Source organism: Bos javanicus, chromosome 24 (assembly GCF_032452875.1).
Source record: "Bos javanicus breed banteng chromosome 24, ARS-OSU_banteng_1.0, whole genome shotgun sequence".
In the NCBI taxonomy this organism is placed as follows: Eukaryota; Metazoa; Chordata; class Mammalia; order Artiodactyla; family Bovidae; genus Bos; species Bos javanicus.
Genome location: NC_083891.1, coordinates 48,835,797 through 48,863,399, shown reverse-complemented (window position 1 = coordinate 48,863,399; position 27,603 = coordinate 48,835,797). Strand labels below are relative to the sequence as shown.

General features: G+C 37.6%; 1 protein-coding gene across 9 annotated transcripts in view; it reads left to right on the top strand.

The window, feature by feature from the left end:
- DYM (dymeclin) overlaps positions 1-27,603 on the top strand; it is a 400,415-nt gene that overhangs the window by 213,212 nt on the left and 159,600 nt on the right. For 5 of the 9 annotated variants that reach the window (XM_061400128.1, XM_061400131.1, XM_061400127.1 and 2 more), the window contains one exon: positions 12,242-12,406. The exons of the other annotated variants lie outside the window; for them this stretch is intronic. In XM_061400128.1, the coding sequence (XP_061256112.1) occupies positions 12,242-12,406 (165 nt within the window). The remainder of the gene's footprint in view (positions 1-12,241; positions 12,407-27,603) is intronic. 9 annotated transcript variants of the gene reach the window in all.

Here is a 27,603-nt window from a genome sequence, read left to right as displayed (position 1 = left end):
TTATATATTTTTTTTTTTTTTATCTGCGTTTTCTTTTATTTTTTATTCCTATGTGGGTTTTTATTAACAATCACTTAATTTTGGTTTGACTAAAGATACTCTCAAAAGAAAGATAACTTATAAGATTTAAGAAAGAAGAAAAAAATTTTTCATTTTGGGGGATAACTGGCAGAAATTGCCCAGAATATGTCAGGAGACCACTATTCTAGTCTTCTCTGCACTATGACTTATTGACTACCTTGTTTGGGTGAACAATTACCCTATCAGAGGATATGTTCCTCTGTCTTTTTTTTTTTTTTAAATTTTTTTTTTTTTATTCTTCCAATTTTATTTTATTCTTCCAATTTTATTTTATTTTTAAACTTTACATAATTGTATTAGTTTTATTGATTCATATGTGTCTTTTTCTTTTAGTACCTTTTCCTGATACTGTTATTATTATAGACTTACATATTTGAATAGCATAAGGTTAAATTCCTCCTAATTACTGTTCTTTTTCAGTCTTCTTGGATCTTTTACCTGTTTCTTCTACACAGTTGCTCTATACTTGTGCTTCATGCATCTGGGATGTAGGGGTCATATGAATGGACTTGAGGCATCCTCTGAAGATCTTGAAATTTTATATAAAATACTTTGTGTGACTTGGTACACCTTACTGTAAGGGAATCCATATCTTTTATTGGCTTTTAAGATGAACACTTAAAAGAAATTTAGGAATCACTGTGAGAGAGTTATATTGTCAAAATCAAATATTCCTATTGAGATTTTGAATCTGTGGAGGATAATGGCCTTCTTTGTACTTCGTTTTCTCATCCAGAAGCATACTGGTGTCTGTTCATTTATTGAAGACTTTTTTTATGCACAATAATAAATTTTTATAATTTTCTTCATACTGGTCCTAAACATTTATTATTAATTTAGTTTTCTTGGTATTTTGAACATACTGGTGAATCTTCTGACAAACTTTTTTGAAAGAAAGTAAAAGAGGGCAAGAGGAAGGGAAGGAGAATGAAACAAAAACAGAGTTTGGAAAGAAATACACAGAATATTTTTGGTAGTCCATAAAGTTTAACTTGCCTCTGGTAATCTCATTTTTATGTTGTAGTTTTCTTGTCAAAGTATTGTAAAATGCATTATTAGAAAGCTTGACCCCAGGGTCTTTTTAAAGCATCACTCTTTTGCTTAAGGTTTGAGGGTCTTTTACAGACTTAAATGTTGTTCCAGGACAGAACATTTTCATATTTTACTTTGGTGAGGCATGACCATATCAAGTAACATTTCAGAACTATACATTGCATAACCTTGGACATTTTCATATAAGAAGGCACTAAGGGGAATTTATTTTTTTATGAAAGTGCAACTCTTAAGTAACAGTGACTGTTTTTTATGGGATAGCTCCAGACCGCATTTGCTTACTTCCCACGCTCTAGTTTTTCTGACATCCTAAGCTTTAAGATGTTTTAATATTCATTTTTGAAAATCTTTGAAATTGCATACTTAAAAATGTAGTATAAAGATTTCTTAACCTTTAACTCAAATTCCCAAAATGTTAAGTTTTCACCATATTAGCTATATTGTGTTCTATTTTTTCCTGAAACTTTGAGAATAAGTTTATAAACAAGATGTACTTTTACCACCAAGAACTTCAGTGTATATTTCTTTAAGTTAGAAAATTAACATTGAGAAAATACTCTTGTCTAATCTACAAGCCCTCAAATTTTGTCATTTGCCCCACTGATTTCCTTTCTAGGGGGAAAAAAATGCTTTTTTATTCCTCTTGTCTGGGATCCAATCCCAGAATCACATACTATATTTTAGTTGTCCTCTTGATTCTTCTTTAATCCAGAACAGTCCCTTGGTTGGTTTTTCCTTATCTTTCAAAATGTGAGCAAAACAGAGGGTTTTTTGTTTGTTTTTCTTTTTCTTTTTTTTTTTTTAAAGAATACCCCTCAGTTTGGATTTGCCTGATGATTTTGTGTGGTTAGACTTAAGTTCTGCTGTGATCATATCAGGAGACTCATGAGGTCTGCTTGACTGATGTTAATATTCACTGTGATCACTTGTTAATAGTGATGTGCATTTTTAAAGAGCACAATTTTTATGTTTTCTTTAGTTTTTGCTTTCCTTTGGTGGATTGAGCCCTAGAATCCTTTTGAAGATTCAGTAAAAATACCTATTTAATTGTTCAGTTCAGTTCAGTTCAGTCGCTCAGTTGTGTCTGACTCTTTGTGACCCCATGAATCGCAGAACGCCAGGCCTCCCTGTCCATCACCAACTCCCAGAGTCTACCCAAACCCATGTCCATCTAGTCGGTGATGCCATCCAGCCATCTCATCCTCTGTCATCCCCTTCTCCTCCTGCCACCAATCCTTCCCAGCATTAGGGTTGAGGTCGCCAAAGTATTGGAGTTTCAGCTTCAACATCAGTCCTTGTAATGAACACCCAGGACTGATCTCCTTTAGGATGGACTGGTTGGATCTTCTTGCAGTCCAAGGGACTCTCAAGAGTCTTCTCCAGCACCGCAGTTCAAAAACATCAGTTCTTCAGCGTTCAGCTTTCTTCACCATCCATCTCTCACATCCATACATGACCACTGGGAAAACCATAACCTTGACTAAAGGACCTTTCTTGGCAAAGTAATGTCTCTGCTTTTAAATATGCTATCTAGATTGGTCATAACTTTCCTAAACCTGTTTTTAAAAAAATTTTAACCCCATCTTCTCTTGTACTTTTATTTGGAAGAAGTGAGCAGGAATAGGACTTTGGAGAACTTCCAGAGCAGGTGGGTCCTGGACTTGGTTATTCATTGACACAGTCAGAAGGCCTCTGGGCTTGAGTGTGACAGCACAGTTGGTGGATTCCACTGGGTAGAATTCTTCCATTACTAACTGACAGGTTAGTTAACATGTCACTTCTTTATTCTGAAGTTTATTTGTTTTTTTTATAATATTTTATATATATTTTTAAATTTTGTTTTATTTAACTTTACAATATTTTATTGGTTTTGCCTTAACTGGGGATTATAATACCTGGTTTTAATCACCACAGTGGACTATGGGGACAAAAAACATGGTAATTAAAAGTCATTTTTCTGTGCCTTGATTTTTTTTTTTTAGGGTTTTTCTTTTTATTTTATTTTATTTTATTTTTAAACTTTACATAATTGTATTAGTTTTGCCAAATACCAAAATGAATCCATCACAGGTATACATGTGCTCCCCATCCTGAACCCTCCTCCCTCCTCCCTCCCCACACCATCCCTGTGGGTCGTCCCAGTGCACTAGCCCCAAGCATCCAGTATCATGCATTGAACCTGGACTGGCATCTCGTTTCATGCATGATATTTTACATGTTTCAGTGCCATTCTCCCAAATCTCCCCACTCTCTCCCTCTCCCACAGAGTCCATAAGACTGTTCTATACATCAGTGTCTCTTTTGCTGTCTCGTACACAGGGTTATTGTTATCATCTTTCTAAATTCCATATATATGCGTTAGTATACTGTATTGGTGTTTTTCCTTCTGGCTTACTTCACTCTGTATAATAGGCTCCAGTTTCATCCACCTCATTAGAACTGATTCAAGTGAATTCTTTTTAATGGCTGAGTAATACTCCATTGTGTATATGTACCACAGCTTTCTTATCCATTCATCTGCTGATGGACATCTAGGTTGCTTCCATGTCCTGGCTATTACAAACAGTGCTGCGATGAACATTGGGGTACACGTGTCTCTTTCCCTTCTGGTTTCCTCAGTGTGTGTGCCCAACAGTGGGATTGCTGGATCATAAGGCAGTTTTATTTCCAGTTTTTTAAGGAATCTCCATACTGTTCTCCATAGTGGCTGTACTAGTTTGCATTCCCACCAACAGTGTAAGAGGGTTCCCTTTTCTCCACACCCTCTCCAGTATTTATTATTTGTAGACTTTTGGATTGCAGCCATTCTGACTGGTGTGAAATGGTACCTCATAGTGGTCTTGATTTGCATTTCTCTGATAATGAGTGATGTTGAGCATCTTTTCATGTGTTTGTTAGCCATCTGTATGTCTTCTTTGGAGAAATGTCTATTTAGTTCTTTGGCCCATTTTTTGATTGGGTCATTTATTTTTCTGGAGTTGAGCTGTAGGAGTTGCTTGTATATTTTTGAGATTAGTTGTTTGTCAGTTGCTTCATTTGCTATTATTTTCTCCCATTCTGAAGGCTGTCTTTTCACCTTGCTGATAGTTTCCTTTGATGTGCAGAAGCTTTTAAGGTTAATTAGGTCCCATTTGTTTATTTTTGCTTTTATTTCCAATATTCTGGGAGGTGGGTCATAGAGGATCCTGCTGTGATGTATGTCGGAGAGTGTTTTGCCTGTGTTCTTCTCTAGGAGTTTTATAGTTTCTGGTCTTATGTTTAGATCTTTAATCCATTTTGAGTTTATTTTTGTGTATGGTGTTAGAAAGTGTTCTAGTTTCATTCTTTTACAAGTGGTTGACCAGTTTTCCCAGCACCACTTGTTAAAGAGATTGTCTTTAATCCATTGTATATTCTTGCCTCCTTTGTCAAAGATAAGGTGTCCATATGTGCGTGGATTTATCTCTGGGCTTTCTATTTTGTTCCATTGATCTATATTTCTGTCTTTGTGCCAGTACCATACTGTCTTGATAACTGTGGCTTTGTAGTAGAGCCTGAAGTCAGGTAGGTTGATTCCTCCAGTTCCATTCTTCTTTCTCAAGATCGCTTTGGCTATTCGAGGTTTTTTGTATTTCCATACAAATTGTGAAATTATTTGTTCTAGCTCTGTGAAGAATACTGTTGGTAGCTTGATAGGGATTGTGCCTTGATTTATATTTAAGGACTATAGACTGAAGGAACTGGATTCAAACAGCAATTTCAAAGTCTAGGGGCTTACTGAATTTCTGAATTCATTTTTTACCATTGTTACAATTGCTGTGAAAACATGCAGATAGACTTCATGATAGAATTGTGTGTGTTTAAAAGATAGCTATTAAAAACTAGTTTTATTGTTTTTTTGTTCATTCCTTGTTGTTGTTGTTGTTGTTGTTGTAAGCTTGAAGTATGAAACCAAAGAGTTTTTCACATAATGAGAATACAGCTCTGACATGTCTGATAGTCACCTGGGGTATTTCCATTCAATCTCTATTAAAAAATAAAGAATATTTCAAGAGGATTAAAAGGAATGAACCTTAAATTGAACAGTAGCTCTGTTTATGAAAATATTTTAGCTATTTTAGTCATACAGTTTGAAAAGTTTATTATTTGTTTAGCATAAATGGAAATTGTCTTAAAGGTATATTATTACCAAGACCGTCCTGAAACACTTTTTTTGTTGATTTTTGGCAACACTCTTAGATTTTCTTCCTGTCACCCTAGCTGCCACTCAGTTTTCATTACCAGCTTCTCTCCTCCCTCATCCCTCTCTCCCTTTCTCTAATGTGGAAGCACTGTAATTCCTGGGGCCTGGTTCTGTCTCATCACTTTGACTGTAGATTGTCTCAGACATGCTCTCAGACTTTTGATTTCCATGTATGTGTCAGTGTCTGTATTTATCTGTATCTCTGGGTTATTCCACTCCTCTCCTAGCTTCAGACTTAGACATATAGCAACATTTCCTGACATCTCACAACTACAGTACCTGAAATTGTGTCTGTTCAGAACCAAAGTCATGATCTTTTCCATAAAACCCACCTCTCCTCCAGTTTCTCCTGTCTCAGCGTGTGTAGTTTCATTCAGTTCATAATACCAGAAATCGGAGTTTTTCTTGACATCTTCCTCCACTGACATCACTCCCACTCCAGTCAGGACGCAGGTTTTACTGGTTTTTCTTTGCCCAGCCCATCAGCAGTATTCGCGTAACACTGTTGCAGTAGCTTCTCACTGGTCTTTGCTTTTCTACTCTTGCCCGAGTCTAGTTTTATCTTTCAACTTTTACCCCTCTCCAGTTTTTATCCTTGCATTGCAGAAATGTATCTTTAAAAATGTAAATCAGACCTGGTGGCCCCCCCTACTCAATCCCTTCCTTAATTTTCCATGATAGGATAAACACAGCCCACAAGCCCCTGCATGCACCTGCCTTACCTTTGACTATTTATTCACTGTTACAACCACCATACTGAACTTCTCAGGTCTGTGAACGCGCCTAGATTGCCCTGCTTTAAGATATTCCTTCTGATCAAAAGTATTGCTCCTGTGCCCCTTTAAATTTTAAAAAATTAATTCTTTATTTCCTTGATACATGAAAATGGCAGAAAGCTCACATAGTACAAAAGATGATACAGGGTGAAAACTGATCGTCTCCTCCGTTCATATTTTCCATTTTTTGTGGTCAAATTTATGAGTCTTACTTTTAAATGATTCTCAGGTGTATGGTTTATTTTTGAACTTTTTTGTAGCATTATTTTTCCTTCAAGTCTTTGACCAACTTGAATTTATTTTAAGAGGCAAAGTAGAGAGTCAGCTGTATTTTTTTTTCTAGTTATTTGTACTAGATTCCTGTCCTGTTTCAGTCTGTTCTGGTATTTTGTCTGCTCATGCACTGTACCAAACTTTCTGACAGTGTTGCTTTAGAGTATATTTTAATAGGTGGTAGAGTTGGTTCCATCTTCAGGATTTCCTGGCCCTTCTTAAATGTTTAATTTTCTATATGAACCTTAGTATTATCTAGTTTCTAAAAAATCTTACTGATATTTGTGAGCATATTAATTTTTAGAATAACATGAACATTTAATAACTTTACAGTCCTAGAGTTTCCTGTATAAAAATATTTTTCTGTTTTATTGAGTCTAAAATTTTTCCTTACTACTATTTTATTTTAAAATTTTCTAAATATTATTTTTTATTGGGGTGTAATTGACATATAATATTATTAGTTTCAGATGTTATTGTTGTTTAGTCACTAAGTCTCATGTCTCAACACTTTGTGACCTCATAGACTGTAGCACACCATGCTCCTCTGTCCATGAGATTTCCTAGTCAAGAATACTGGAGTGGGTAGCCATTTCCTTCCCCAGGGGATCTTCCTGACCCAGGGATTGAACCCGAATTTCCTGCATTGGAAGTCAGATTCTTTATCGCTGAGCCACCAGAGAAAGTTTCAACTGTACAACATAATGATCTGATATTTGTGTGTATTGAAAAATAATAATAAGTCTAAAACCCACAGTAAGTCTAGTTAGCATTTGTCATCATACATAATCACAGATTTTTTTTCTTCTAAGTGAGAACTTTTTAAGATTTACTCTGCATCTGAGTGAAGAGAACAAGTATGCAATACAGTATTACTAGCTTTACTCTCCATGCTGTACGTTACGTCTTCATGCATGGCGTGTATTTTAAGAACTAGAAGTTAGTACCTTTGGACCACCTTCACCATTTTACCCCACACCCCCAGCCCTGCCTCTGGCAACCACCAGTCTGTTCTCTCTATCTATGGGCTTGGATTGTTGTTTGTTTGATTTTCACATAGAAGTGAAATCCATTCGTCAGTCAGTCAGTTTAGTCGCTCAGTCATGTCCGACTCTTTGCAACCCAATGGACTGCAGCATGCCAGGCTTCCCTGTCCATCACCAATTCCCAAAAATTGCTCAAACTCATGTCCATCTAGCCAGTGATGCCATCCAACCATCTCATCCTCTGTCATCCCCTTCTCCTCCCACCTTCAATCTTTCCCAGCATCAGGGTCTTTTCGAATGAGTCACTGCTTCCAATCAGAAGCAGTGAATTGGAGTTTCAGCTTCAGTATCAGTCCTTCCAATGAATATTCAGAACTAATTTCCTTTAGGATTGACTGGTTTGATTTCCTTGCAGTCCAAGGGACTCTCAAGAGTCTTCTCCCAACACCACAGTTCAAAAGCATCAATTCTTCAGTGCTCAGCTTTCTTTATAGTCCAACTCTCACATCCATACATGACTGCTGGAAAAACCATAGCTTTGACTAGAAGGACCTTTGTTGGCAAAGTAATATCTCTGCTTTTTAATATGCTGTCTAGGTTGATCAAAGCTTTTCTTCCAAGGAGGAAGAATCTTTTAATTTCGTGGCTGTAGTCACCATCTGCAGTGATTTTGGAGCCCAGGAAAATAAAGTCTGACACTGTTTCCACTATTTCCCCATCTACTTCCCATGAAGTGATAGGACCCGGATGCCGTGATATTAGTTTTCTGAATGTTGAGCTTTAAGCCAACTTTTTCACTCTCCTCTTTCACTTTAATCAAGAGGCTTTTTAGTTCTTCACTTTCTGCCGTAAGGGTGGTGTCATCTGCATATCTGAGGTTATTGATATTTCTCCCAGCAATCTTGATTCCAGCTTGTGCTTCCTCCAGCCCAGCGTTTCTCATGATGTACTTTGCATATAAGTTAAATAAGCAGGGTGACCATATACAGCCTTGAGGTACTCCTTTTCCTATTTGGAACCAGTCTGTTGCTCCATGTCCAGTTCTAACTGTTGCTTCCTGACCTGCATACAGATTTCCCAAGAGGCAGGTCAGGTGGTCTGGTATGCCCATCACTTTCAGAATTTTCCACACTTTGTTGTGATCCACACAGTCAAAGGCTTTGGCGTAGTCAATAAAGCAGAAATAGATGTTTTTCTGGAACTCTCTCGCTTTTTCAGTGATTCACCGGATGTTGGCAATTTGATCTCTGGTTCCTCTGCCTTTTCTAAAACCAGCTTGAACATCTGAAAGTACATGGTTCAGGTCCTGTTGAAGCCTGGCGTTTGAGATGAGTGCAATTGTGCAGTAGTTTGAACATTCTTTGGCATTGCCTTTCTGTGGAATTGGAATGAAAACTGACCTTTTCCAGTCCTGTGGCCACTGCTGAGTTTTCCAAATTTGCTGGCATATTGAGTGCAGCACTTTCATAGCATCATCTTTTAGGATTTGAAATAGCTCAACTGGAATTCCATCACCTTCACTAGCTTTGTTCATAGTGATGCTTCCTAAGGCCCACTTTACTTCGTATTCCAGGATGTCTGGCTCTAGATGGGTGATCATGCCATCATGGTTATCTGGATCATGAAGATCTTTTTTGTATAGTTCTTCTCCTGCCTGGAAAATCCCATGGACAGAGGAGCCTAGTGGGCCACAGTCCATGGGGTCGCTAAGAGTCAGACTCAACTGAGCGACTTCACTTTCACTTTCACTTTCTGTGTTTTCTTACCACCTCCTCTTCATATCCTCTGCATCTGTTAGGTCCATATCATTTCTGTCCTTTATTGAGCCCATCTTTGGATGAAATGTTCCCTTGGTATCTCTAATTTTCTTGAAGAGATCTCTAGTCTTTCCCATTCTGTTGTTTTCCTCTATTTCTTTGCTTTGATCACTGAGGAAGGGTTTCTTATCTCTCCTTGCTATTCTTTGGAACTCTGCATTCACATGGGTATATCTTTCCTTTTCTCCTTTGCCTTTCTCTTCTCTTCTCATCTTTTTGTAAGGCCTCCTCAGACAACCATTTTGCATTTTTTCCTTTTCTTTTCCATGGGGATGGTCTTGATCCCTGTCTCCTGTACAATGTCAGGAACCTCCATCCATAGTTCTTCAGGCACTCTGTCTATCAGCTCTAATGCCTGGAATCTTTGTCACTTCCACTGCATAATTGTAAGGGATTTGATTTAGGTCATACCTGAATAGTCTGGTGGTTTCCCCTACTTTCTTCAATTTAAGTCTGAATTTGGCAATAAGGAGTTCACGATGTGAGCCACAGTCAGCTCCCAGTCTTGTTTTTGCTGACTGTATAGAGCTTCTCCATTTTTGGCTGCAAAGAATATAATCAGTCTGATTTCAGTATTGACAATCTGGTGATGTCCATGTGTAGTCTTCACTATCATTTTAAAGATTTCTTCATACATATTTGTGATTAACTTTTTATTTATTTTGAATACTTCATCATTTTTTCATATCATTGTGATAGAACCATGGTATTTTTTTAAAAACTGATTGTTTTTTTAATAGAGGAAGGCTTTTTAATTTTGAACTCACTTTTTTTTTTACCACAGTCATGTATTGCTTGTAATAGTTTTTAATTGAATCATGTCCCCCTCCCTAGCCCACACTGTTAATTTAGCTAACTTGAATACTTCCTTAAGATGTCTGCTTATAATTCACTTTGTAAAAGCCCTTCCTCAGCCTCCAGATCTCAAGATCTCCATTTTATTCCTCTTGAAGCATTCTGTACTTTTCCTTTAGAGTGCTTATTGCACTTTGAAGTTTGAAATTGTACAATTTTTGTAGAATTTTGTTATTGTCTAACATCTTTCTATCTTGTAAGGTGTATATATCGGTAAGACTTGTGTGTATTTTCCTCCTCAACTTCTCTTCAGCGTCCAGCACTGTTCCTACATGCAGTAGATCGTACTCTATAGATACCAGGTGGCTGATTACTTGATTGGTTCATTACTTGGTTGAGTGGGTGATTGGATTGTCCATTTTTGGCAATATTACCTATTTCTAATCTTTACATCTCTTAGTTTTATTTTCAGTTCTATCACACTTTAAAGATTACTTGCTGCCTTCTTAGGAACTTGATATACTTTTGGTATGGTTTTTGATACATGGTTCTCAAAGACAAATAGTCTAGGCATACCAATTGATGTGTTTACTATTTGGTTAATTGACTTTGTCAAATTGATTTGATATTTTTCTCTTTCAAAATTGTTATTTTTAAGTAATCTAAAATGTGACACAAATGAAATTGCTCTGACAATAATAATATTAAATTATTTTATAATATTACTTCAGAGTTTTGGAGTAATTGAAACTTTTAACTTTCATGTTGCGGTTTGTGGAATCGAAGCTTAGATAAGATCAAGTGCCAACTATTATAAAACTGCCAGTGGTTGGGCTGAATCTAGACTTCTAAGTTTTCTGACTCTTAGTTCAGTATTCCTGTACCATGGCATCTTCCACATTGCTGTAGTAGTCTCGCCTGTCTCCCAGGAATTTATTTGTAATACTGCAAAGAGGGAATAGCTCACATTACTTTGCTCTACCAAGACAAATTTTATATAGTTAACGAATGACATCGTATTTTTAGACTTTTCCCTCTGTCAGTATATCTCATTATTTTCCTTTTAAATAAATTTTTTCTTTAAGAACAGTTTTAGGTTCCTAGCACAACTGAACAGGTAGTACAGAGAATTCCCACCATACTTTCTGCCTCCTCTGTCACTTGGCCTTGCCCAGTATCAACACTCTGCCCCAGAGGTGACACATTTGTTACAACTGGTAAACCTACTTGACATGTCATTATCACCCAAACTCCATAGTTGACATGAGGTTTCACCCATGGAGTTTTGCGTTCTGTGGATCTGGACACATGCATAGTATCATGTATCCACCATTATGGTATCACACACAATAGTTTCACTGCCTACCAATCCCTTCCCCCCTACCAACCCCTGGCAACCACTGACTTTTTTTTTTTTTTTAACTGTTGCCATAGTTTTGCTTCTTCCAGAGTATCATAGATTTGAAATCATACATTATATAGCCTTTTCAAATTGGCTTCTTTCACTCAGTAATATGCATGTTAAGCTTTCTTCATATCTTTTCATGACTTGATAGCTCATTTCTTTTTAGTGCTGAATAACATTCCACTCTCTGATGTACCACCGTTTATTTATCCTTTTACCTACTGAAGGACATCTTAGTGATTTCCAAGTTTTAGCAATGATGAAAAAAGCTGATATGAACATACGTGTGCAGGTTTTTGTGTGAACATATATTTTCAGCTCATTTGGGTAAACAAGCTCATTGGGTAAGCATGGTTGCTGGGTTATATGGTAAGAACGTGTTTAGTTTTGTAAGAAATCTAAAATGGTCTTCCAAAATGACTGTACCATTTTGCATTGCTGTCAGCAATAAGTGGGAATTTCTGTTACTCCACATCCTTGTCAGCATTTGGTGGTGTCAGTATTCTGGATTTTGGCCATTCTGATAGGTGTGTAGCAGTATCTCACTGTTTTAATTTGTATTTCCTTCATAACATATGATGTAGAGCACCATTTCTTATGCTTATTTGCCTTCTGTATATCTTCTCTGGTGAGGTGTCTGCTTAGGTCTTTTGTCCATTTTTTAAAAAAACTCAGGTTGTTTGTTTTCTTTTTAATATTCTCTTTTAAAAGTCGTTTTTTCTTGCGCACCATTTAGTAAAAACACACAGGAAGCTTTGAGGTCATTAAGAATGATTTATTTTTTCAAAGGAAAACTCTCTTTCTGTTTTTCTCCTTTTACCCTTGTCTTTCAGTTATACCTGCCGCCACTTGCGGAGATATGTTTATGTGTTGGACAAACTGTATTTCCCCCACTCTCACTGTTCTACGCTTCAGCATTGCTTCTCGACCCTCAGTGACAATGGAGAGGAACTCTTGTCCTTAACTTGCTCTCACATTCTCAGATCCTATGCTTCCAGGTTGTTAACCTCTGCTGTCAATTTACTGCATGGTGCATGCTGGATGCTGTGTATGACTGACAGTTGCATGCTTTGATGGGATACATGTCAATTAAATGATTAAGGAGGAAATTTATATTTGAAGTGATACTGAATTCTTGAAAAGAATGGCTGAGGTTTTTGTTTTTGTTTTTTTTAAACAAATGTCTTAAGTACTTTGCTATGTTTCATGGGAGAGAGAAACTAGTTGTTATGTAAACTCAACAGAACTTTTCTCTACTTTGCTTCATTTGGAAATCTTTTAACTTATAATAGTTGGGATGCTCTGTCTGGTTTATGTATGAAATAGACTACAATAACTATTACTTACATATGGATTTTGAGTTCTCTTTCTTACTCTGCTTGTAAGCTGAAAGTTGGCTGTGGGGCTTCACTTGTATTTTGATAGACGTACGTTCAGCTAAGCAGATTTGATTTTATAAGAAGGTAGAAATTATTCATTGGAATTTTGTATTTCTTACTCATTTTATTTACATATAGAGGAGTTATAAAATCAACAAATTACATGTGTCATAGATGAATCTATATTAAACATAATGATGGGTGGGAGTAGTAAGAAAGAGACAAACCATCAATCTCACACATCAGAGAAAATCATACCTGCTGTTTAGTAAAGGGGCAGTATGACATGACTGCTTTGTACTTGCACTTGACATTTTTGACACTTTTTGTAAGTCAGAGGTGACGCAGATCAACACTGTGTACTGTTAGCCAAGTATGATGTGTGAAGGCAGTGTCTTCACTGCTAGTTGATTTGAGGAAGAAAGAAAAAACTCCATGACCATCCTCTAGAAAAGGACAGGCTTTTAAAATTAAAATAGAGTTTTTCAGGTGAAGATGTATAGGAAAGCTTCAAAATATTCAGTATACATATCTAAGTGAAAACACTTTGATTATTAGGAATTGAGGACAGTGTGACATCTAAGGTGACAGCCTTTTCTTGGCAACAGAAACAATTTAGACTCCCATATTCCCAACCCGGGGATCAAATCAGGTCTGCCCTATTGTTGGCGAATTCTTTACCTCGTGGCTCAGCTGGTAAAGAATCCACCTGCAGTGCAGGAGACCTGGGTTCAATCCCTGGGTTGGGAAGACCCCCGGAGAAGGGAAAGGTTACCCAGTCCAGTATTCTGGCCTGGAGAATTCCACGGACTGTATAGTCCATGGGGTCGCAAAGAGTCAGACACAACTGAGCCACTTTCACTCACTCACTCAGTGATGTTGGTCAGAGTCTTACTGAATCAATAATGACATTTTTAAGAAATGAAAAAAATCAGGGATCAAAAAGCAAGTGGAAATAATAGTTCAGCTCTTAGATGTATAAGAGAGGAGAGTTTACTAAAGCCAGTGACTTTCAACTGACTTATATAAAGTGAGTGAACATCAGGTAAGTGAATACTCTTTGGACCTGGAGACAGAATGTATCTGATTTCAAGGAATGGAGAGAGCAGCTACTAATCACCGCACCTCTGAATTGAGCAGCATGATTGACCTTGTCCTTATTTGCTAGTGTCCTAGTCGGGGTTCTCCAGAGAAACAGAACTGATAGGGTGTATGTGAGAATGTGAGTATGTATGTGTGTGTATAGAGGGAGAGATGGAGATATATTTTAGGGAATTGGCTTTGACGATTGTGGGGGTGAGTCTGCAGTAGGACGGGCAGAAATTTGGGTATTGATGTTGCCACCTAAATTGCTAAATCCATAGGGCAGGCCAGCAAGCTGGAAACTCAGGCAGGATTTTTATGTTGTAGTCTTGAGGCAGAATTCCTTCTTCCTCAGGAAGGCTCAGTTTTTGTTGTGAAGGCCTTCACCCAGATTATTGAGGGTCATCTGCTTTCCTTAAAGTCAACTGATTATAAATGTTAATCACACACCCAGATACCTTCACAGCAATGTCTAGATATGTGTTTGACCAGACAGCTGGGCACTGTAGCCTAGCCAAGTTGGCACATAAAGTTACCACCATACTATGCTTCTTCTGTTTTTCCTGTGTGTCTTCATGTGCATCACGTTTGTCGTACCAGACTGTGAGTTTCCTGGGGGCATAGGCACAGAATCTTAACTCCTTATTGTACATCTTACATCGCCCATGCCTGGTGCATTGTTCATTAGTACCAGTTGCAGCAGTAATATCATCTACTCATGCCAAATATCTGCCAAACCATCTGCCACATGTGACAGCTTGCCCCAGTACTCTGGAGTCTCCCCCCTCACTTTGCAGGAACAGACGGGAGAGAGAAGTGCATGGTCAACTGGGAAGATAAAAGGAAATGGAAGGAAAAGGACCAGGAAGTCAGAGGAGGCAGGAAGAAAAGAGAACAGTTGAGATGGGGAAAGGTGAAGGTCCCACATGGCTGAAGACAGCAGCGTGTTTTTTCGAGCCCCCTTCACCTAATTCCTGGCCAAGTTGAATCCATGCTCAGTTTCTGAGTCACTGTAGCACTTCTTTCCCATTTTCCTTTTTGCTCAAAGGCACCCCTTCTCCCCCTCCCACCCCCAGCCTGTCACCACTCTAGGTCATTTCTCATCCTCAGGAGGTTGTTCTGAACTCTCAGCAGCGATGTAAGGTATTAACCCTCCGAACGGAGTGTTTTTCAGTCCAACATCCTCATCAGAACTGAAAAGCCTTTAGGACACATTGGTAAAGAAATGTCAGGCCCGGGTAGGCCTGATTAAGAAAAGATTCTGATGCCAGCAAAATGTTACAGCATTTTGAAATGCTGCCCGCTTGCAACTCTGACTGCCCTGACATCTCATAACAGCATTTGCATCAGAAGTGTGTGCATGTCTCTTGGCCTCCATATTCTGCCCGGCCCTGTCCACTTTTCATGAACAGCAGAGAAGAAGTGCAGAAGTTAGGGACGTGGGCTCCTCCTCCTCCTCCCCTGCTGGCTTTATCCGACCCTAGCACTTGCAGGCTGAGACAGTGGACAGGAAACACTTCGATTCAGGACGGAGCTCAGAATGGGGGCAGAATTCACATAAAAGGAGATATCTGACTACGTTTGTGGCGTGTTCATCTGCAGGTGTTGAACATCCTGCACAAACAGTGATACATGGTCAGATGGTACAGTGATACATGGTCAGATGGGATCTAGTCCCTGCATTTGAAAGATTTTTCTTTCAGCAGAATTACATTGTATGGAAGGACAAACCAAGCCCAATGTCTGAAAAAAAGCAATCACAGACTTCCTTCACAACCTCAGCTTTTGGTTATACAGAATGTTTAAAATATAATTCAGTTCCTAGAAAGAAGTAGAAGCCAGTTCCTTAAGAAGGAACTTTTTTTGCTGTTGTTCAGTCGCTAAGTCATGCCCAACTCTTTGTAACTCCATGGACTGCAGCATGCCAGGCTCCCCTGTCCTTTACTATCTCCTGGAATTTGCTCAGATTCATACCCATTGAGTCGGTGATGCTAACCATCTCATCTTCTGCCACCCCCTTCTCCTTTTCCCTTCAATCTTTCCCAGCATCAGGGTCTTTTCTAATGAGTCAGCTCTTTGTGTCAGGTGGCCAAAGTATTTGAGCTTCAGCATCAGTCCTTCTGATGAATATTCAGGATTGATTTCCTTCAGGATTGACTGATTTGATCTCCGTGCAGTCCAAGGGACTCTGAAGAGTCTTCTCCAGCACCACAATTTGAAGGCATCAGTTCTGTGGCACTCAGCCTTTTTTATGGTCCAGGACGCTCTCACATCTGTGCATGATGACTTGAAGCACCATAGGACTGTACAGACACTATACATAGGACTATATAGACCTTCTTCAGCAGTGATATCTTTGCTTTTTTAATATGCTGTCTGGGTTTGTCATAGCTTTTCTTTCAAGGAGCAAGCATCTTTTAATTTCATGGCTGCAGTCACTGTCCACAGTGATTTTGGAGCCCAAGAAAATAAAATTTGTCACTGCATCTACTTTTCCTCCTCCTATTTGCCATGAAGTAATATGACTAGATACCATAATCTTAGTTTTTTGAATGTTGAGTTTTAGACCAGCTTTTTCACTCTCCTCATTCACCTTCATCAAGAGGCTCTTTAGTTCCATTTCACTTGCTGCCTTTAGAGTGGTATCATCTGCATATCTGAAGTTGCTAATATTTCTCCCAGCAATCTTGATTCCAGCTTGTGATTCATCCAGCCCAGCATTTCACTTATGTACTTTGAATAGAAGTTAAATAAGCAGGGTGACAATACACAGCCTTGTTGTACTCCTTTCCCAATTTTGAACCAGTCAATTGTTCCATTTCTGCTTCTTGACCTACACACAGGTTTCTCAGGATACAGGTAAGGTGGTCTGGTATTCCCATCTCTTTAAGAATTTATACACAGATTGCTGAGATAGAAATTTCAGTCATTCTACTGTAAACGTATTTCCAGTGTATGACTTCTTTTTATAGCATCCTTGAGAGAGAGCTTCTGAATGCTTCCTGTCTCAGAAAGTGGTAGAGTTCTTGCTGTTTTGTTGTTAGAAAGATTGTCATAGATGAAGTCTGCCTGCCAATAACATTCATATATTGGTCTGGCTCTGCTTGAGAGAAATACTTTGCTGCTTATCAGAGCCTCTGGTTTTTAAAAACATCTGTCATGATTCCCCTTAATGTTTTTCCTTTAGCTTAAATATCTTGGTTATGCTAACCATTACTGAGACAAATGATGTTTAGATTATTCAGCTTTCTTTTTCTCTTTCTGGATAATTATACTCATCAGCAACTATCGCAAAAATTGGAGTCCAGTAACCAACAAGGTCCTGTTGTATAGCACAGGGAACTCTGCTCAGCTCTGCTCAGTGTGGCCGCCTGGATGGGAGAGGAGTTTGGGGGAGAATGGATACATGTATATGTATGGCTGAATCCTTTTGCTGTCCACCTGAAACTATCACAACATTGTTAATTGGCTCTACTCCAATATAAAATTAAAAGCTTTAAAAAAAAGTTGGTATCCAGATTTGGATGCAATATTTCAGTTGTACTTCATAATTTTGGCCTTTGTAAATCAAAACTATATAAATTACAGGCTACATTATAGTTATAAATTATACTGTTTATTTGTCCTAAGACAGACTATACTGACTTTTTAAAGCAGGCACACCTAAGCTCATGTGAAATTTCCAGATCTTTCTCACACGAGCACACATCTCCTTAGACTTGTTGCACATTTGATTTTTTTTAACCTAATTGCAGGGCTTTACAATTATTCTTACTTTAGTGTATTGATTTTGTCCTGTCTTTCTCTGAGTCAAACCTTGTGAAGCTATAAGCTTTTCATACCTGATAGCTTCTGTTTGTCCTCTTAGCACTGAGATCAACCCTCAGTACTGACCTGAGAGTTGACATCTGTAGAAATAAATTTAGAATTCTGAGTTAGCATTTGAGAATTTTAATTAATCGCTAGTAACTACAAGTAAACTCTGTCCTGTCAACCCAGTGGAATATTTTGCAGGATTAAAAATATTATAAGGAAAAATGAGTTAGAAATATGGAAGCGATCTGATATAATGTTTAAAAAGTATATAAAGTTATGTGTTGCTATAAATACAATTGTATAAAATTATATACACATGGACAAAAACTAGATAATGTATAAAAATAGTTGTGGAACATTAGTAAAATATACATGACATTCTTTTAAAACTAAGTTTATTCTTTTAGGCATTTAAAAAAAATACGCAAATTTAAATTGCCTCTCCCTTTTCTGTGCCTCTCTCTACTGCCTCAAGTAAAATCTGTATCTTTGTCTTTTGTCCTCCCTCCCTGCATATATAATATCCTTTTTATTAATTGACAAAGACCTGCAGTGTAATTTATGGGAATAGATAGGAGTTCCTGATCTGATCACAGTACATATCTCCTGTGACTTACGTTAGAATTTTCATTAATTCTTTTTGTTTGTTTGCTTCCTTTTTGAGAATGGGTTTATAATTCTAAGCATAATATTAAGTCATTTCTCTAACCTGTAGCATTTCAAATTTAGGAGTGCTTTTCCCCATTCAGTATGTCTTTTATATTGCGGTTTAAAAAATCACATCTGGTGCCTTTTTGTTGCTTTGAAAGGACTCATCTCCAATCTAAATCTAAGATAATATTCTAATGAGTTTCCTCAAAAGAGTTTTTTAAAATCACTGGAACAGTGTTAGCATCATATATGCTGTTCAGTAAGTCTGTAATGAATAAATATTTGAAACCGTAGTCATAATTTTTCATGCATCTGATACTGTCTTAATAATTCTGTTGTGGCTATCTGCTGTATTGATTTTTGTGCTACTTCTGTGGCATGAATGAAATGTATTATCCCACTTAAACCATTACGGTTTCCTTTCGAATTACCTATTCACTACTTGATCTTGTCATCAAGCATATCCCATTTTCTGTATTGCAGTGTTCAGTCTTAAGATTTACTACTTTAATTCTCAGTGCCGTATAAATCAAAATAGAACAGGTAAATTCAGATCAGAAAACTAGAGAGGAATGAGCAATAGTTAAATATTTTTAAAATCACTTTTCTAAATTAGTACTGTTTTCTGATCTGGGGATTTGCGGTTTTCTTTTTTCATCTCAAGATTTATAGGAATGAATCACAGCCGTGTACTATAGAGGAGAAAAGAGGGCACAGTTTGACAAATCCACCAGCCACCTTTGCTCGTTCTCAGAGCTTTGCCCCACACCCTTTTCTTCACGTTGTGACCGCATACTCTGGGCTGTCTTCTCACCATTTTGCTATTTCTTTTCAGGCTCTTTTTGAAAATATTAGAATTCCTTAAAGTTTGACCACTAAAGTCCTCCTCTCTTTTCAACTTAAACTCTTACCTTAGGCATTTTAATCTATTTCTATTAATATGACTTTACATGTCATCCAAGTGCCGATTGATAACGCCTGCTGCAGTGCTGAACTCTGGTCCCGAGCTGTCAGCCGTCATCATCACCGCTCGCACCTCTCACAGGCCCCGTCTCCCAGGTGAACTCTTAGCCTTTCTCCATTAACTTTTTCTTTTAGTCTTTTCCATCTCAGTAAATTGTGTCTTCATCTACCAATTTACTTATGTCCATCCCATGAAAATCTTCGACATTTTCATTCCCTCACTTCCTACATCCGTCCTCTGTTAATTTCATTTCTGTATCCAAAAGGTAAGTAGTATCTGCCTTCTTCTGTGTCCCTGCTGCCACCACTGTAGCTCAAACCATCTTCTCTCTCTGCTAGACTGAGAAAACCCACCTGGTTTCTTCTCTTCCAGGCTCATTGCTCCCACCCCTAATTCCACATCTAGCAAGCATCTTCAGATCCTCTAAATCCAGTTTGTGCTCTTCCCTGGTCAAAACCCTTCTCTGGGTCCCTTTGCCCTTAGGGTGGTACATCCTCCAGCCACACTAATACTTTGCTTTTCTAGGATTCATGGACCCCATTTCCATATTTAGACTATTTGCATGCTCTTCCCTGTCGAGAATGTTCTTTCCCCAATTCTGTATTTATGTTTTTACTTCCCCAGACATTTCCCCTTATCCCCAAAACCATTGTTATATGTAATACTGCATTTTCTCTTACACACACGTTCATTCTCTGTCTCAGAGTGGACTGTACACTCCATGAGGGCAGAAAATATATGCTTTTTTAAAATTTATTTTTCCATAAGTGGATTTCATTGGTAAAGAAGGCATTCAAGTCTTAGTTAACATACCTGTGGTGCATAGGTATAACCAGAGTTCCTGAAGATGAGTACTCTAAACAACACAATTTAAATGTCTCATATAGTTTAGACTATGTAGGATTTGGAATGGATACAGAATTCCCCAAGTTGGATGCTCTTTCCCTGGGGCTCCGTTTGCAGGGAATTTCATGTACATATTCAGACATGCAGACTTGCATAACTGCTTATTATAGAAGTATTCTTGGTTACTAAATGTCTAACAGACTTAAACATACAGGGCTTCCTGTATATGGAAGAAAAGTGATTTCACCCTTTCTCCATGCCTTGGCATGTAATGATGCCAGCCTTACATTCACTTGACTTCCAGAATTTAAATAGGTGGTGATGTAAATCAGAAGTTAATGTTTCACCTACTGACACAAAGTAACTAAATCATCATACTCACGATGAGAGAGGTAAATCCTTCTCAATTTGGCCACAGACTGGGAATGACATTTACTCTAATCCCATCCCTCTAAGTTAGATGGACAACAGAATGATTTATTTCCATCATGCAAAAGATGAGGAATTAGAGGAGAAGGTGGAGAAATTAAACTGTTTGACAAAGATCATACAACAAGCTGGAAGTCTCTGGAGATCAAAGTTTCATCTTACTGAATGACACTGCATTATCAAATGAGATAAATGCATCTCACTATACATGTGGTTAATGAAGTATGCTCAGTAGATAGTGCCTCTAATTTTTTTTTAAAAATTGGGTTGAGATTTTATAATTTCAGCTCAATCCTGTTATATTTTGTATCTGTTACATTTTAAATCTCCATCTTAAAGATTTGATCTAGAATGGGAATTGAAGAGTTACTACTTTTCTTAGGCATCTTTCCACATGCAGTCTTATATTGATCTTAAAGTAGAATCAGATATGTTCCAAGAGTTTGCTCGTTTTGCACAACAGTTGTACAAACTGTCTGTAAGAGGCAGTCATTAAAAATTAATTTTTAAATGAACTTCAGATGTACTGTATAGATTTTCCAAAGGCTGTATATTAAGAGCATGCGTACAAACTATTTTCTTTGCCCAGTAGTGATAATAATAGCTGATATTTATTGAACTCTCTTACTCTGTAATGGACACTGTTGTAATTATTAACTATTTTTATTTTTATGCTCAAAGCAACTCTGTGAGGTAGTTAATATTATGCTCTCTATTTTATAAATGAGGAAAGTGATGCACAGAGTGCATTAATCCTTGCCTGAAGATGGTAAAGCCAGTAGTGGAACTGAAATTATTCTAGCTATAAAAACTCCACTTGTTACCTTATACTGCCTCCTAAGAAGCCTTTTAATAATAGTATTTTAATAAGTAACTTTGCCCTTGTTGAAATCATTTCAAACCATCTCAGAGCCCAATACAAATCTGATATTATTTGATGATTACACATTTTAAACTGTGTTTTGTGTTTACATTTTTGAACTTTGCTGCCCACCTAAAATTTCACTTGGAGATAGTTTGTAAAACTGGCTAAAACTCAAAATTGAACTGTGGACTGTAAAAACAGAAGAGACTCAAAACTGTATTTCTTGGTCCTCTAAATTCTATAGGTACCATTTAGTCTGGTTGCTACTCTCTAAACATGCAGTGTCCCCTGTTTTTCAAAGCTATTAATCCTTATAAAAGTTTCATAATGTTGTATCCCAAATGTCTAAGTTTGATTTTAATTTTTGCTATAGTTTTGATGTAGTTTTTTCCTTCTCACAGTAAAAAAAAAAATACAAGCTATTCTCAAAAGACTTTTAACCAGATTTCACAGAGTGAGCATTCATAGGCTGATTTTCAGGGTAACCCAAGGATATGTTTTACATTTTACTTACCATTGGGAAAAGAAAAAAGAAGAGCAATTAGCAACTGAATATAATTTCTAGTAGTGACTAAAAGTCTTATAGCTTCCTCTGTTTAGGGACTAACAATTGGGTAATCCTAACTTTGATGAACAAATAAACAGCCGCTTTCCTGGGGATTTAGGAATATAGTTACTATCTATATATGTACATTTTTTAACAGGTAACATTTACATAAACTTAAAAATATTTGTTAAAGTTTATTCTTGGTGTACTTCATGTTAGTACCAGTGATTCCTTTTCCTATGTGCACTGATTCTCAGGTAGCACATACTAGAAGCTAATAGAAAGGTCAAGTCCCTGTTATTCATGATTGTAGAGGTTTTACTCCATGGACTGTATGTACATCCTGGCATGCGGCGGTTGTGGCAACAGTGGAAACCTAGGCAAAGAGCAGTTTGTGTCTTGTTGGGGTGAGTCTACCTTTTAGGACTTATGTAATATCCTTCAGTCCTAAACTTCCAAAGTCATGTTTGAAGATAGGAATGCGACTACATATACTAAAATATGGTCATATTTCTAACATTTCTGTAAAATGTTAGAAAATAAAGGAAAGTTTAACAAATTAGTCTGAAACTAGTAAATAGCTACAGGTAAATTTATTTCTGCATGTGCAGTGAAAAAAGTTCATTTGAGGAATATTATTTGTAGTATAGCTGGTTGTACTGTAGCCTCTGGTTTCTTCTTAGTATCCTTAAATGGTCAGGAAGGGAACATCATAGTGGATTAAATGCAGATCTGTAAAACACAATGGGCAGTCATCTGTTCTGTGGGCTTTTTAATTCTTGCTGTTTTCTTGTCTTGCGTAACAGTGTTTTACTTAGCGGGTGTGTGGTGATAAGGAAGGAAAGAAAAGAGCTTTAATTTTCATACTCTTAAAAATACTTGTTTTCAAGAACACAACTGGCTTGATTTCTATTGCTGGCACTAAGTATCAAATGCAAGAGGTATCCAGGTAACTGTATTTTGCATGACTCTTGGTAAGAGTTTGTGGTATTTCCTGTTAGAGAATCTTATTTCTCTCATTGTCTGGTTTTCTAGTCCCTCCCATCCCTATATTTTGTGAATATGATAATGATAATATTCACTGGTTTATACAGTGAATCCATATACATTAATAACTTGCAATTCCACAGAACAATGATCCACTTGAGCTAGAATTGTAATATAAACTAAGAGCTATCAGTTGCAAACTTGTAAATATAAGCTACATATGCATCTTTCCTTTAAGTGAGACCAAAGTCAATTGGCTTTAATTTGCATTACTTTTTATAGCCAAAATGGTGGTGGTTTTGTTCTCTATCTTGGAAATATTACCCCAAACAGTAAAATGAACACTTAAAATGACTGCTTTGTTTGCTTACTCAGTGTATTTATATTCTTGAGTTTGAATTTGTTGGCACATGGCTTGAAATTACATACTTAAAATGAGTCAGTGTTCATTAACTTCAAGAATTTAAAATTAAAAAGTAGTCATCTCAAAGGGTAATATGGCCTTGTTTGTTTACAGCATGTAGAAATTTGACATGCCTCCCCATAATCAAAACCATAGAACTTACTTTCCCAATACATGTTGCATTCTTTAGCCTAATGAAGCTATATGTATTATCATGGTATTCCTAATCTGATTTTGGGGGTGTATTCTCTGATCTTTTGTATTTACAGAAGCTCGTTTTCCCTCTTATATAATCAAATGACATTTCTTCTGATGACCTATACTTGTATAAATGCAGTAGTTAGATCTTTGCCTACTAATATTTATTATCAGATATTTTTCTGAGTAGAGTTTAGTTTTCATTTTATTACTTTTAGATATGTTACCTCATTAAAAATAACTTTTTGGTGTTGTTATTTCAGCTTTGAATTTTAATGCCTGGTTATTTCAAACAAACCATGGTGTTCAAAAATTACAGTATTACCTAGAATTACTTATCTTCCTCCTTGAATGTAAAATACCACTGAAAAGAATAATATGCAAATGAGATGTATTATACGTTAGTTTGGGCCTCCTGTTGGCTCAGCAGTGAAGAATCCGCCTGCAGAAAAAAAAAAAGAATATGCCTGCAGTGCAGGAGATGCAGGTTCGATCCCTGGGTCAGGAAGATCCCCTGGAGGAAGAAATGGCAACCCACTCCAGTATGCTTGCTGGGAAAATCCCATTGTCAGGGGGAGCCTGGCAGGCTACAGTCTGTGGGGTTGCAAAGAGTCAGACATGATTGAGCAACTGAGCATGCATGCCATACATTAATTCATTAGACTGATTCTTTAAAAATCACTGATCTTTAGCCTAAAAGAGATGATTTTCCATGGATATTTTGTTTTTCTAATTTTTCTCTGTAGCAGATACCTCTGTCCTTATAGTCAAGGTGGACAAACAGAGCTCTGGTGTTTAGAATCAGACAAGATGTAGGTGATAAAATCAGGGTACGACCAGTGTTCCACTTCACTCATTTTACCCACGAGACTTAGAGTAATTTTTTATTGTATATTACCAATGAATGTGGTCATCTTTTTGACAATCAAATTTTCACTTATGACTGTGTGTCCCTGTATCCTCTAAAAGCAGTGGTTTATCTACTGATATGGTTTTTAGCAAGATCCATCTGGATTGCACGTTCTCTTTGGTTAATATAGATATATCTAAACGCCCTATTTTTAAGTTGTGTTGTTTGTCAGGATTCACATTCTCTGTGGTGTCATTGAATATGGTGAACCTCACAGTAGTGTAATACTAAAAGCAATTCAAATTTGAACCTGGTGGATTCAGTTCAGAAGTAGGACAGGTGGGCGGATGGGTGATCTCAGGTAGGCTTCACTGACTAAAGTGACTTTTAAAAAGTGATTTGGGGGCAGATACTTGGTGGACTAGTAGGTTGTTCCAAGCATAGTGGGGTGGCATGAAAGAAGATACAGGCAAGAGTAGGCGAGAAAGACAAAGGGTTCATTTAGGAGAAAAGAATGGCGACTGGGATAGGGTGTGGGAGGAGATGAGATCAGACATATAAATTGGGAAGGAGTTGTGGAACCATTTGGAGACAAGAAAAACATTGTACTTTAAATGTTGAGAAAGCCAACACTCTGATTAGAGGAGAAGGTATGATGAGGGACTTCTCCCATGGTCCAGTGGTTAAGATTCCACACTTCCAACCCAGGGGGTGCGGATTCAATCCCTGATTGGAAAACTGAGATCCCACTTGCCATGAGGTGCAGCCAAAAAAAAAAAAGTGTGGTGAACTTACACTCCAAAAGAGAATGATGGCAGTTCACTGTTTAATATGGAAGGCAATGATTGGGCAGAGCAAAAAAATTGAAGTGATTATTAAGTGGGAGACCATTAATATATCTTTCAAACTAGGACCTTAATAGAGTGAAAGGGAATTCTGTGTAATAGTTTTCCTGGGACAAAGTGTGTAAAGTGGGACTTGTCCTGGGCAAATCGGGGCATATTGTTCTCACGTTATTTATTATTCAGTGCTTACTTGGAGCTCATTCATAGATTACAAAAATAGGAAATATTAAAATCCTGAGTTTTGAAAGTGCTATACCATAATATTCCTTAACAAAATAAACTGTAAATAGTTGTATCAGACTCTAGCCAAGACTAGCAGGACCCATCACTGAGGTTGATTTATAGATGCTGGCGTTTCCATGACAGTGTGGCAGGATGCTTATGTGTTGAGACAGGCTGCCTAGACTTGAGAGCTACTTCTGCTGCTGGGTAGCGGGGAATCTTGAGCAAGTAAGATGGAGATAATCGGGAAACCTCCTCTCCAGATTAAAGTCAAATTTAAATGAGGTGACATACACAAAACACTTAGCACAATGCTGATGTCACATACTAAGCAACCACATTCTGTTCTTATTGTTTTTCCTATGATTAGTGCAGTCACTACTCCTGTTTATATATTGGTGGTTAGCATGTTTTCAATTTAAGCTAATTTAAAGTAACAAATACTGATGTTGCTGGTAGCGTTCCACCTTTTATTTGTAATGATAATTCCGTAATTAAATGTTTGGAAAACTAATTGTCATTCCAGCTTCTGTAGAACACAGCTCACATTTCACCTTCTATCTATCTATGCCAGTTCTTATTTTACAGATGTAGACAGACAAATTGTCACAGTCATATTACTGAATTATTGAATACAGCAACTCTCATTTTGCTTTCAACTAAGTCTCAAAGATGTTTTCAGTAGCATTGTGTTTTTCAGATCCACTTCCTGTTGTGCAGCAGACTGCTGGCTAAAGAGTAATCATTAAATTTTCTGTTTTAGTTTTTTTTTTTTTTTTTTTAAGGATAAGTTTAGTTTTGCTAGGGGGTGGGGTATGTCTTGGCAATTAAAAATAATAATGTGTTTTAGATCTTTTCCTTGGTGGTTCAGGAAGTAGAGAGTTCGCCTGTAATTCAGGAGACCCAGGTTTGATCCCCTGGAGAAGGGAATGGCTCTCCACTCCAGTATTCTTGCTTGGAGAATTCCATGAACAGAGGAGCCTGGCGAGCTACAGTCCATGGTGGAGGTAGGGGTGGGGGATTGCGTCACAAAGAGTCAGACATGACTGAGTGACTTTTGCTTTAGATCTTTTATGCTTTATGGAGAAGGCAATGGCACCCCACTCCAGTACTGTTGCCTAGACGATCCCATGGACGGAGGAGCCTGGTGGGCTGCAGTCCATGGGGTTGCTAAGAGTCTGACACGACCGAGCAACTTCACTTTCACTTTTCACTTTCATGCATTGGAGAAGGAAATGGCAACCCACTTGAGTGTTCTTGCCTGGAGAGTCCCAGGGATGAGGGAGCCTGGTAGGCTGGCGTCTGTGGGGTCGCATAGAGTCGGACACAACTGAAGCAACTTAGCAGCAGCAGCATGTTTATAAATTCTTTAGAGAGATTCTTGAGATTGTTATCAGTAATGAAGCCTGAATATGCCCTTCTTTGGTCCACTTGAATTTTTTTGAATTGAGATCTACTTTCTCTACAATATTGTGTTAGTTTCTGCTGTTCGGTGAAGCGAATTAGCTCTGTGTATAGTCCACTTGCGTTTATTATTCCTTTTTCCTAGAATGTTCTTTCCTCAGATATCTACTCAACTCATGCCCCTACTTTCTTTAAGTCTTAATATCATTTCTTCAGTGAAACCTTCTCTGACTACCCAATCAAAAACCAGAGCCTCTCTCCACTCTTCTTTCTTTAGATTCATTTTAATAAATGACAGTTATTTCAGAAGCATTGTGATCATCCCCATACTTATGAGATATATGTATATTGCTGGAGTAATTATAAACTCTAACTCTGTGATGCAATAAAACTTGTACTTCTGTAATATCTCAGTAACCTAGTCCTTAGGGAATTGAGCTTTCTTTCTGAATTGAAACTGCTTGTAAACAAGGTTATAGAATGTCTGATCTTTTTGATTTGGGGTAAGTTGCAATATCAGTGGCTAAGGGTAAAATAGCAGCACTGTTTCAAGTATAGCCCTCTGGAGGAAAAGCAGAAATGAATTTCTCTTTAAACCGAAGAGAACATTCCTAGTGCTGGTCTTTGAAACTCAGGAACCTTGGGAGAGAGGAGCTACCTCAGCTTAACAAACCTTTCTGTGTGTGTTAGTCCGCTCAGGCCACCA